Here is a 12957-nt window from a genome sequence, read left to right as displayed (position 1 = left end):
ACCACACCTGGTTTCGATTCCCTGACATTGTACCCTTTCCTGATGTTCTTCTCCACAGATTTTCTGCAATTGCCCTAAATGCCTCTCTGTACTTCTTCCACTCCTCCTCCAAGCACTAGGCTTTCTCATTAAGTTCCTCATACTTAACCTTCACCATCTCCTTGCACTTCAGTGACATCATATTTCTACTTTCACCACTTGATCGGCTTTCGGCCCACACTCTTAACCTCCTTCCGCTTCTGCATTCGCACAACAAACACCACAGCGCGCGTGCCAAGTTGTGACATGCTCTCCCACGACTGTCATACAGTCCTTGATCCTCCACAGCTGTTCATTCCGAATCATCAATAAAATCCAATTCCGTTTTGTGCTGTCCCACTCCCGTATGTGACCTTGTGGCTCTCCCGCTTCTGCAAGAATGAACCATCAGATCTCTATCCTCTCTATTCCTCATTCAAATCTACAAATACATTCCTCTTCACCCGGCTACATTACTCCCACATATAATAATAATAATAATAAAAATAAAAATAATAATAATAAAGGAGTCTTTTATAGCCCCATCAAGCAGAGTAAACTACCCTCATGGCACTTTACATTATCACGCGAATGCACACACACCGCACACACACACACACACACAAACATACACACACACAGACACACCTTCACTTTTGCCCTATTCCTCTCCCTCCCCATTCAAAACCCACAGATGTGTACTCCCCCTCCTCCTCCCCTCCCTCCCCCGCACATGTACACAGACATACTCTCGATCTCTGTCCCACCTCAAACCAAAGGGAAAACAGGACTTACACTTTGAAAGACTTGTGAAACACATAGTGTGCAAATTTTGTATTGCACACGAGCAGAGACAGGCAGCCAGTGTAAAGATTCAAGCAGCGGAGTAACATGGTCAGACTTCTTCGCCTTACAGACAAGACGAGCGGCAGAGTTTTGAACCTTTTGTAACTTATCCAAGAGAAACTGAGGGCAGCCAGCAAACAAAGAATTACAATAGTCTAGCCTTGAGAGGACAAGGGCACAGACCAGAGTTAGAGCAGCTTGAGGAGTAAGAAAGTGGCGAATGGATGCGATCTTTCGCAGCTGAAAGTATGCTGATTTGCAAGTTGCAATGACATATGCAATGAAGTCTACCGCAGAGCTTAGCTTCACCTCCGGCTTAACCCTTCCCATCCTCCTCTCAAGTGCGTTCCTGAACCTGCTTCTTCACCTCAGTCCATCCCATCTGTGGCCCGTACGCCGACGTAACACATTCCCTTTGTTTCTGCATCATCAACCATGCCATAACCATCCCTTTTTCCACTCGTCACATCCTTTCTGATCTCTTCTGAAACTATTATTCCAACTCCATTACTTCTTCCATCTCATATGTGTAACATCGTGTAACCTCCTACCAACCTCCTTCTCTGTGTCATCTCTACCACCTTCACTCCTCTCCCCACTATTGTCTAATTTGCATAATAGCAAGTACATCGTTTTCTTCAACAACGAGCATATCTTTCACGCTATTAGCATGGACACATACCATTTGTTTGTCTTAAAGACCTTTAAACCAAATGGGGAAGGGGTGGAATAAAGCAATACAGCACTTTGAAATGGGACACAGGTGTAAGTAAATGCAAAAATGCTCACTTTGGTGGTACTTCCTTTTTTTCTAATGGACACCAAGAATGAATTTCACACGATGTATTGATACATTTCCCTGTGAACACCCCTGGAAGCAAGGGAGAGGGGATACGTTTGACAGTTGGAGTGATGCAGAAGCAGGGAAAGTAGGCAATGTCGGCATGTGATACGGATAAACCTTACCCACTCCTTCGGGATCCATCTCTGTTTTAGGGCAGTCCTGCGGCAATTCACAATGAGCTGTCTGTGCAACAATCATATTTCTATGTAAGAACATGAAAGAGTTTCTCTGAAAATCAAATTTGCTCAACACAGTTAAAGTTCAGATATTAAATCTTCAAACAAATAAGAAAAGAAAAATAATTCCTCAAGACGACAAAGAAAACAATGCTGGCAGGTAATAATTAGGCCTCCCCCAGAGGGGAAGGCTTATACACGTTGTTGGTTTGTTTCTACAATTGGCGCCCCCAATATTTAATGGTACCACAGAGTTTCTTAAACCCCAGGAATACATTTCAAAAAAAAAATATATATATATATATATATATATTTATATATTCTATATATATATATATATTCTTCCTGCACTCTCAACACTCCAAATTTCCAAACTATCAATTTTCGAGCTGTATCTCAGAGCCAGCTGGGAATTTTGGAATTCCATTTTGCATCTACAATGTCAATAGAAAGCAGGCTGAGTTGACCTATTTTTGACTTTGACTTATTTTTAAGGTCATGACCTAATTATTCATTTTAACATTTCTCACCATAACTCAACTAACGTTTGTCCGATCGGGACGAAAGTTCTCTCTATAGATAGCTTTGGGTAAGGTGCATTTGAATTACATTTACACCATACCCCTCAGGGTTAAACGGTCATGGTCTTGCACCCGGTGGAGTACTAAACCCCCATTTAGGATTTTGTCCCTTTTTTCTGCCAATTTACAAGCTGTATCTCAGAGCTGGCTGAAACTTTAGGAATTAAATGTTTCAGCAAGAATGGGAATAAAAAGTTTGTGGGATTGATACTTTTTTTGACCTTGACCTAATTTTCAGGTCATGACCAAATTAGACGTTTTAACATTTTTCCACCACAACTCGACGAAGGTCTGTCCAATCGGAGCCAAATTGCCATCTCGATAGCATAGAGCAAGCCGCATTTACGCTTTATTTGCATTATTCCCCTCCGAGTAGATAAAGGTAAAATGTTGGTCTGAAAAAAGAAAATTAAGTATTTTGTTATCACTCGGTTTTGCCAATTTGGAATGTCAAACGTTCAAAATTCAAAATTCAAAATTGTCAAATGTCAAAATTCGGAAGCTCAATTTCGCTTTCCAATATGTTTTTGCATCAAGCCACTGCACTTGCACTGAAGTTGTGCTCCTGATATTTAATGTGTCCTTTGTCCGTCCGTAAACACTTGAAACTTCTTCTCCGAAACCACTGAAGGGATTGCGACCAAATTTGGCACAAATTATATTTGTTGTGTTGTGACGAAAGTTTGTTCATGGCATTAGAAAAAAAATAAATCGGGGTCTAAGGGGGGTTTACCAGGGTCAAAGTGGATCCATGTTTAACCCCCCCCCCCAAATAAGAATTTGCTTTTTCCTCTGAAACTACACACACTATTTCGATTAAACTTGACCACAACCTTCACCATCAATTCTGTACCAAAGTCTGTTCACGGCATTAAAAACATCTGCCCCTTTGGGGTATACGGGGGGGGGGGGGCTGCCCCCCCAAAATAGGTATTAGCTTTTTTTCTCAGAAACTACACACACACAATTTCGATGAAACTTGACCACAACCTTCACCACCCGTGATGTACCAAAGTTTGTTCACGGCATTAACATTATCTGCCCCTTTGGGGGTGTATGGGGGGTTGCCCCCCAAAATAGGTATTTGCTTTCTTCTCTGAAACTACACACACGATTTCGATGAAACCTGACCACAACCTTCACCACCCGTGATGTACCAAAGTATGCTCACGGCATTAAAAAAAAGCTGCCCCTTTAGAGGTCTATGGGAGAGGGTTTCCCCCAAAAATAGGTATTTGCTTTCTTCGCAGAAACTACACACGCAATTTCGATGAAACTTCACCACAACCTTAATCACCCATGATGTACCAACGTTTGTTCAAGGCATTAGAAAAATTGGGGTCTTAAGATGTATATGGGTTGGAGGAGTGGGGGTTGACCCCCAAAATAGGTATTTTTTTATTTGTTTGTTTAAAGTTTTATGATTATGTTAGTATGATTGTACATGCTGCCCTGTCTTCTAGCAACCATTGAAATTGGTTTAAAATAACCTTAATCGGTGCAGTATACTGTTTATTCTACCAGGTGAGTGCCAGGGGTATTGCCCCTATGTTTCGGATTGTAGCCGAATTAACAAAAAACACATTTTTTATCACAACTTGATAAATTCTGTTTTGATAAACCAGAAGCTACTGAAAGCTCAAATGGATGTTGAAAATAATGAAAGGTTATAATAGTTATTAGAAGCATTGTCAATAATGTGGTATAATATATGACCAAAAACGATTATTTAAAAAACTAACTAGAACGACACTCTTTGACGTTGACCTTTGACTGAAACACTCTTCCACGCACATTATTACATCATCTAATATATAAAGAAGAAAGTTTGTTTGTGTGTTTGTTTATGCATTCGGACGCTGCAGGAACAAGTGCAACCAAAGTTTGCATGGCCTCCTCTTTCATCCAGAGGAAGGCCAAGGGCTATGCTTGGATAAAAAAAACTAGTGAGGTACCCATGCTACGCACGGATGGGAGGCCAGAAGCAAACAGACAATGCAGAAATGGCGAATGCTAAAGCATTAAGCCAATAAATTCCACATTTCTGTAGCACCTTCAGTCGCACGTCAGACATGGACAGCAAGTTCGTGAAGGACTTCCATGAAAAATGTACCCGTTCGCAAAAAAACGGGTACATTCACGAATAGAAACATCGAACGTGGGTCCGTGGTGAATTTGCATATGGCGATCCGCGAATTTCACGTTTACACTTGTTTCACGTTGATCTTATTGCGTTTCACGTTTACGTCATTTCGTCATTCACTTGAACTCGATATCTCTTTTTTCATTCCAAACAGCATAACTCCAATCACAAATTAAATAGCATTAATATAAAAAAATTAACTTTCAGCAACATTCGTGACATAAACAAATATTTAAATCCTGATGTGAAGTTCCGTACGGTTGGGTGAATACAATTACGAATTCAAAATCGTAATTGTATTCACTCAATTCCAGTCATCAATTGATACTTCAACAAAACGATTAACACGATTAACGTTTAACGATTTAACATTACGATTGAATGACGGTTGCATTGGGATATTATCAAATCCGCGCAATGCCGTCAACTGTCTACTTCCGCATTCGTGGCAGGTTCATAATTCTCATCAAAATCTAAACAGTATTTGTCGAATTTCAATAAAAGCCACATCACTGTTCATATCGGTAAATATTATTCCATCGTGTTTGGGAAAACTGGAAAATTGGAAAAACAATATAGCCTATTTTACTCCAGGGGTCCCAGGAATACCCACCCAAAATATCATTGCGATCGGTTCAGCCGTTTTTGCGGTACCTTCAAACGGACGGACGGATGGACAGACGGACATTTGGTGAATTATAGTAAGATAAACAAAAAAGAAAAAAAAGAAGCAGATAATTGGCCTTTAGGCCTCAATCGGGTTTTGTTGTGATACACTCCCTGTGTATTTTTTTTCCTGGGAGCAATCGGGTAATATGTTTGGTTGAGGTTGTGTATCGTGATTTGTTGTCAACAACACAAATTTAATTACAATAGTGTTTACATTTGCGCCTGTTATTAAAAAGATTGGTTTACACCGGTTTATTATAACATCTCCGTGTTCAGGCCTCGAGTGAGTATGTTGGTTCTACACTACCGCGATTGAGTAATATGTATTGTGAAGATCTTATGTTGAGGTCGCATGTATGCAAGCTAATAAGGAAAACTGTATTCCGTTGGTACGTTTCTCCCCCACCCTCTAACCCTCTCTGTCTCTGTATGATCTGTCTGTTAATTTTTCTTTGTTATTAACTTTAATCCACTGCGTCACGAAGGTTGGCATGGTAAGATGCCAGTCGGAGCACTTCTGGCGAGTTCACCCAATAGAGATAGCTCTGGCAAGGGCCATTTAGGGCACATTGCACCTCCAGATTTATAACGCCACCACCGTGTTCATGCTCCCCCACCTGTAATCCTCTTTGTCTGTTGTACAGAAATTACATGGGCTAAACTACTGATGGTAATTATTCGGTTTTTTTTAAATTTTATTTTGCATCCCCACGTCATTTAAACTAACTTTGCGTGCAAGTGATGTACCTCTGGAATACAAAGATATTTTTGATTCTGACTCAATATTTCAATACATATTGCATCAAATTCCCCCAGGCAGCGCCAGCTAGTTATACACACTTGTACCAAGTTTGATTTAAATCCCTTCAGCTGTTCTCAAGTATCACATTTTTACCTGACGTAACCTCTGCCCTCTTGTTGCCAAAATCTAATCAGTTCATCTTTGCATCATAATATCTATATATATAAAACACAGTTTGTGTGTGTGTGTGTGTAATGTTACCGATAGACTCCTAAACGGAGAGGCTTACGTGCTTGATATTTGGCATAGACATGGCCATTGAGCCTGGGACGAACTTGGCCGAACTCAAAATATTTGACGATCCATATTTTTTATTCATATTTACCTCAGCGCATTTCAGCGCACGGAATCAACGGAATCAGAGCAGGTAGGCACTGATTCGCTCAGAGCGATCACGTGATGACGCTATGACGCTATGAAAAAAAAAATCGCTATGACGCTATGAAACGCTATGAACGCTATGACAAAAAAAATTGCTATGACACTATGAAACGCTATGACGCTATGAACGCTATGACGCTATGAAAAAAAAAAATCGCTATGACGCTATGAACGCTATGGAAAAAAAAAATCGCTTGCTTTACCAAGGGGCTCGCTCTCCCCCAGTTCCCCTCCCCTCCCCCTCCCCTCCCCCGCCCGGCAATGCCGGGTACTTCTGCTAGTATGCTTATACAGGGAGTTCTCAATACAAGTAGTCCCGTTATCCGTTTTTTCTCTACAATATTGTTGAATTAACACTTTTCTGATACAAGTAGGAAAGTTTTGGTATAAAAAAAAACCAATCATCAAGTGAGGCTAGTGCGTCTGTGAGCAAGAAGAGATGCAAATTAGATGTGTTGAGGGGGTTTGATGTTGGTGATCGTGCATATAGCCATCGTCACTGGGATACCCGTGAGGACAATCAGGACAAACAAGGACAAGGTGAGAGCCGTTTGGCAGTGCAATACGACATTGGGTGCTTCGAGGAATGTTCGCACTCGTAGTTTGGTGGTGGAGAATATGGACCGTTTATTATCGGTCTGGATCGAATTCCCAAACCAACCTGATGTGCAAATAAGTTTGATTGCGATCCAGGCTAAACCCCGCAGTTGATTTAACGACCTGAAGGCGAACAAGGCGAGTCGAGTCAAAGTGAAACCTTTAAGGTGAGCAGAGGCTGGTTTGAACAGGTCACCATGCGACTTCGTCAGCAGAGGCATGAAAAGCTCTTGCCAATTGCTTCATTAATTGATAACTCATCACAGAAACAAGAGTTGATGAACATCTATTACCATGTATGCATGATGTAATTACCTCCATTCACCTTTGGTGGATATAGATATTTTCACCCCTGTGTTTGTGTTTTCACCCCTGTCTGTGAATAGGTTATTTCAAAAGGTTACTGATGGAATCAGACGAAACTTGGTAGACAGGTTGATTGGGTGTCAATAACGAGCCGATTAGATTTTGATTAAGGTCCTGATGTAGATCCGGCTTGTCAGTGGGATACATAACGTAATCTGTTCAGCCTGGTGGAATTCCAGTTGTTTTATGTCATTATCCATAACGGCAGATCATGAATTAAACAGAAACACAGGACAAATGATTGGCTGGGGGTGTGGTGGGTGTAAGGCAAGGCATTAGGCCATATGGCAAATACCGATGGACAGGTGCTACGGCTTTGATTTGCGGTCGGGATGAAATTCGTAACAATAAAGAATGCATTCTCTTCCTGGGGAGGGGATGGAATAGAGAAGGAAGAAACAGGTTAAAAGAAGATATTTTGTCCAAACTTTTAAAACATTTAACTTTTCTTATGTATGAGTAATAAAAGGTTACCAGAGATCAATCTGACACAGTTAGCGGGGATACAACGTCATCTGTGACCAAACCTTATTATTCTCTTCAGAAAGAAGAGGTACAGAAAGAAGAGAGATTAATAAGGTGGGAATACAATGGCAATTCCAATGGAAATTTTGAACTAGTTTGGATGTCGATTCTGGATTTTACTCCCGACCAGACAATAAGCTGTAATCCTGGAATTTTGCAAGCTCCATTCTTTAAGGGGATGTTAGGACGGTTATCCCATCTGATAACATTCACTTGTGGATGTTAATGATCTTGTGGCGCCTTTTGAAAAGAGTGGGCCACTGTGTGCTGATATTTGAGCCATATTCTCAAGTCCTGCCATAATCTACAGGGCCAGTGCATCAACAGCATGGCTGCACCTGCATGAACAATGGAACAATAGCTGGGGGGTGGCAGGAGGTCGGCAGGGAGAGAAAGAGCAAGATATGCAAGGGGAGGGGTGGGGGATAACGGGCAAGATTTGCAATATGCCCTTCTTTGTGCTTAAATATTTTGTCACTCCTGATCTTTAGCATTACAACTCACCTCTGGAGGGATTACGTAGTCGGCCGCATCCCAGACCGAGACACCTCCACTCGATGATGAATCGTTGTCACGGTAAAATGCCACACCTCTCAGCTTGCTCGTTACTGTGGAAACTGGCACTTCCATGTCTTGGTAGCCATGCCGATAAATGATTACCCAACTGTTTACAATAAGGCAATAAATTGTTATAAAAGGACAAACATTATAGACTTATCTCATTATGAACTTTGCACTCATCACAGACAGGTGACAAATTGGTTCCGTTTTGGTGATGATCCGAATCCGGATCTGGATATGAGCTTTTAATAATAAAAAGTGATTCTTCACCATTGAGAGATGGGGTCAAAAACTTTATATATAGCACGATATCTCAAAAAGTTGTGGATGGGTTATGCTAAAACTAGGTGGATGAGTTGGTCAGATGACATGAACAAGCCGATCAGATTTTGGATCAGGTTCGAATCCAGATCCGACACATCAGTGGGATACAAAACGTGAACTGTTCAGCCTGGCGGAGGTATGTGCTCAACTGAGTGATGTCCGAGTTTTTATTGTGATATAACAAGTGGAACATGTCTTTCAATCCTGACAAATCTCACACTCTTACGATGTCTCTCCGAAAAGACCGACTGGACAACCCTCCCATCCACTTTCTGAATAATCCTCTCCAAGAAGTTCTGTCACTCAAGCTTTTGGGTCTCACTATCTGCCATGATCTTTCCTGGGAAAAGCACATTTCAAATCTGGCCTCCAAAGCCAGTCGCCGACTGGGCATCCTCCGTCGTGCGAAGTCCTTCCTTGGCACACCTGAGCTCCTCACCACATACAAGGCTTTCATCCGCAGCTCAATGGATTACTGTTCCCCCCCTCCGGGCCGGTGCTCCTGCCTCACACCTAGCTCGTCTTTACGCTGTTGAAACCAAAGCGTTCAGAATCATTGGAATCTCCCGCGATGAAGCTAACTCTGGGGGCCTTTCACTTACTCACCGCAGGCAGGTTGGTGGTCTTTCCGTCTTCTACCGACTCCTCTCCGGCCTTGCCCCCCCAGCTCTCTCTGGGCTCTGTCCCCCAAATATTCCTACAGGTCGCAAAAGATCTGCCTGCAACCCTCTTATGGTTAAACTGCCAAAATCAAGACTCTCTGCTCACCTTCACTCCTTCATTCCTCTTTTCTCCCACCTCTGGAACAAACTCCCTCACTCTCTTCAATCCCACTCCTCCCTCCAGGTCTTTAAAACAGCTGTTCACCACCATCTCTTATTTGTCACGGTAAAATGTGGATGTTAATTGATCTTTTCTACCACCTCTAATTTCACCCCAAATCCACTTTTTTGAAATACCAACTTCTTTCCTGGAAGTCCTTGGTGTCCTTGTTTTATATTTCTCCCACCCCCTCCCTTCCCACGCTTCCTCCCCCCAAGCCCTCTCTCTCCCACACATCTCCCGACGTCGCTGCTCTCAAATGTTGTGTTTGTGTGCTTCCCCTTCTCTCATCTTGTCTTCCCCTCCCTCTTTTTATATATTTTGTTTGTCTGTTTGATTTGTTTGTGTGATAAATGTTAGCTCCTTCACGAGCCTCGATTCTGTATACAAAAAAAAAAAAAAAAAAAAAAAATGAAATGCAAGTAAAACGAGCTAGTATGTATAATGCATTTCATCAACTAGAACGGCACTCAGTAGAGAGCAAACCTCCACCTGGTTGGCCATGTCAGTCAATGGTGAAGAATTACTTCAAAAATTATATGAGCTGGATGCGGATCTTCACCAAAATTGAATCGATTCTTCCTTGTCACACACAAACTGTCCAACAAGTTTCGTCCAAATCCATCCATAACGTTGAGATATCCTGCTATGTATCGTTTTTGGCCCCATCTCCCAATGGTGAAGAATCACTTTAAAAATTAAATAATTATCATCTCCAAATCCATATTCAGATATTCACCAAAATCCAATCAATTCTCCCTTGTCACACACAAACTGTCCAACAAGTTTCGTCCAAATCCATCCATAACGTTGAGATATCCTGCTATGTATCGTTTTTGGCCCGATCTCCCAATGGTGAAGAATCACATAAAAGATTCTAGCAACCGGATCCGAATCCGGATCTTCACCAAAATCTAATCATTTCGTCCTTGTGACATACTACGCTACATCTCTGCAAACTTTCGTCCGAATCCGTCCACAACTTTTTGAGATATTTTATTCACAAACAAACGGACAGACAGGGGTGAAAACATCACCTCCATCCACCTTTAGTGGCTGAGGTAATAAGCCTTTTGTTTGTAACCGTGTTTGTTACGTCACACACCCGATGACGTAGGCGACCACAGCAATCTGGAGCAGGTATTGCAGGCAGGCGGAGCTTGTGCTGCGAATTTGCACGAACCGCGGCGTGTCATAAGAGCACAACCAATCACAGGGCATCCTGCGTGAGCACGTGAGGTGAGCGAGACAAATCAGTGTGGGCGATCGCGGCGCTGAGCAGCGAGCAGGAAGCAGGAAGTGGCGTGGCGGACTTTGTCACATGAAAATGAAATGATGAAAAAAAATAAAATACCCAAGCAGCTTGCTAGCGCTCGCCAAGCCGGCCATTCCCAATTAACGGTTTTGAGTGGAGTGCTTAAGCCACTTGGCGAGCGCTCGACAATAAACCTGGTTACCGAACACACCTGGAAATCCCAAGCGATTACAGTGAACGAGGCTTCGTGGTGAAATAAATAAACGATACACCTTGAATCGCAGGCTACCTTGTTCTTGTAGTTGTACACCGATCTGCTTACCTTCTCAATTTCGTTTTCTTTCGAGTGAATAAACGAGAGGAGCTCGGTGGTTGCACTTGGAGTTCGCACGTGACCGGGATGGGCGGAGACAAGCGAAAATGGGTGAGATTGATCATTGATACAAAACAAGACCAGAAGAACAGCGGCGTCGCCGGGATTGTAAAATATGATAAACCACAAACACACATGATTAGCTTTTCAAACAGTCGATAATGCTGTTTATAATATTAAACAAAGAAATTTGGAGAAATCCCGAAACCCATGAGGTAAGTTTTACTTACAGAACTGACGATAGATCTACTGTAATCTATACACCCCACAGGGGTAGGAGGTGTGCTCATTCACCAAGCAGCTAGCTAGCGCTTGCCAAGCCAGCCGTTCCTTAACGGTTTTGAATGGAGTGCTTGCTCGAATGCTTAAACCAAATGGCGATCTCTCCACAAGAAACTTGGTAAATGAACACACACCCAATGTTCTTGATACCCGACCATAGATTGACTAGTCGATATACCCCAAAGAGGAATGACCTTTCCTGCCGCTTTCGAAGTGAGCGGGTGTTTACGCCGTAATGCCATCATATACGTAATGACGTAGCATGACTGCCAGACACAAAACTTCCACCACTTTAATATGATTATATAAGATATATATTTAACCTCCAGTACGTTTGCAGTCACTACAAAGGGATTAGTGTTACGATTAGATTTACTATTATAATAACGTAACGTTACGTTATTATTACGAAAATTATATTATTTTTGAAAAACCGAGGTGAATTCCTTACTTCCGCGGTTACACCGCTTCAATGCATCAACTTTCCATTCACATTGGGATTAAAATGTTATGGTTATATTTACTATAATATTATTATTATTACAAAAACGATACTACTGAAACGATACACTACTGTATTAAGAAACCTGGGTTTAATTTGTCCGAAGCGGACGGTGAGTCATTACGCCTAAAAGGCCTATACGTACCGTTTTGTTGGAAGAGACGTAACGCCGATGGTTTCGACAATCGGTTTGTTTGTGTTTCACACTGAATGAAAAACGTAAAGGTAGAGCATGGCGATGGTGATATGATATATGACAGGTTCGACGATACGTTCGACATATAAATCAAAATGGCGGAGTCTGGAGAGTCAGCCGCCGTACTGCCGTAATGACATCTGGCGTGTTCACATCACCCTGTCATGTGACCATATCCTCAGCTCTGATTGGTATACGTTTGAGGGGACATACATATGCACGGACAAACACATATGCACGGACAAACACATTTCCCAAACACTGTTTGGGAAATACGCCTAGTCAGAGAAAAAGGAAGAGATTTTGATGAAGAAAAAGAATGAATTGGTTGTTCCTGATGGAGTAAAAAGCAGAATAAGGCATTTCAATACATTTTGGAAGCGTTTTTTTCTTTTTAATGTCACGAAGTGCGAAGCAAGAGAAACGTTTTATTTAACGATGATTTTGTTTGGGGATAATGAAAGGAATGGATAGGGAAATGAGTAACTGAGCACCAAGAGAAGAGTTTGGATTTCTTTCCCCAGTGAAGAAGAGATATGTTTGTATTTTTGAGGGAGGAGGGAAAATGGATTGAGCTGAGGGAGGGATCATATGATTAATTTTTTTTGGGGGGGGGGGGGGGAGGGGACAGACTAGGACATTACACTCCTTAGTCATGTCATGAAGATGCTGGACAGGATTTTGGATAGGAGGA

At 42.0% G+C, this 12957-nt stretch overlaps 1 protein-coding gene across 1 annotated transcript in view; it reads right to left on the bottom strand.

Moving 5' to 3' along the window:
• Positions 1 to 11339, bottom strand: part of LOC144893260 (P2X purinoceptor 4-like) — a 41564-nt gene extending 30225 nt beyond the window's left edge. Inside the window, exons 1-6 of the mRNA XM_078783144.1 lie at positions 11233 to 11339; positions 10761 to 10877; positions 8453 to 8612; positions 7719 to 7790; positions 1831 to 1891; positions 1654 to 1735 (exon numbers count right to left, since the gene is read on the bottom strand). Coding sequence (XP_078639270.1) covers positions 1654 to 1735; positions 1831 to 1891; positions 7719 to 7790; positions 8453 to 8612; positions 10761 to 10876 — 491 coding nt within the window. The 5' untranslated portion in view covers position 10877; positions 11233 to 11339. The remainder of the gene's footprint in view (positions 1 to 1653; positions 1736 to 1830; positions 1892 to 7718; positions 7791 to 8452; positions 8613 to 10760; positions 10878 to 11232) is intronic.
• Positions 11340 to 12957: the final 1618 nt, after the last annotated feature.

The sequence above is a fragment of the Myxine glutinosa genome, chromosome 8 (genome assembly GCF_964187855.1).
Source record: "Myxine glutinosa chromosome 8, kmMyxGlut1.1, whole genome shotgun sequence".
Taxonomy (NCBI): domain Eukaryota; kingdom Metazoa; phylum Chordata; class Myxini; order Myxiniformes; family Myxinidae; genus Myxine; species Myxine glutinosa.
Note: the sequence above shows the minus strand (reverse complement) of the source record. Positions and strands in the feature narration are given on the sequence as shown.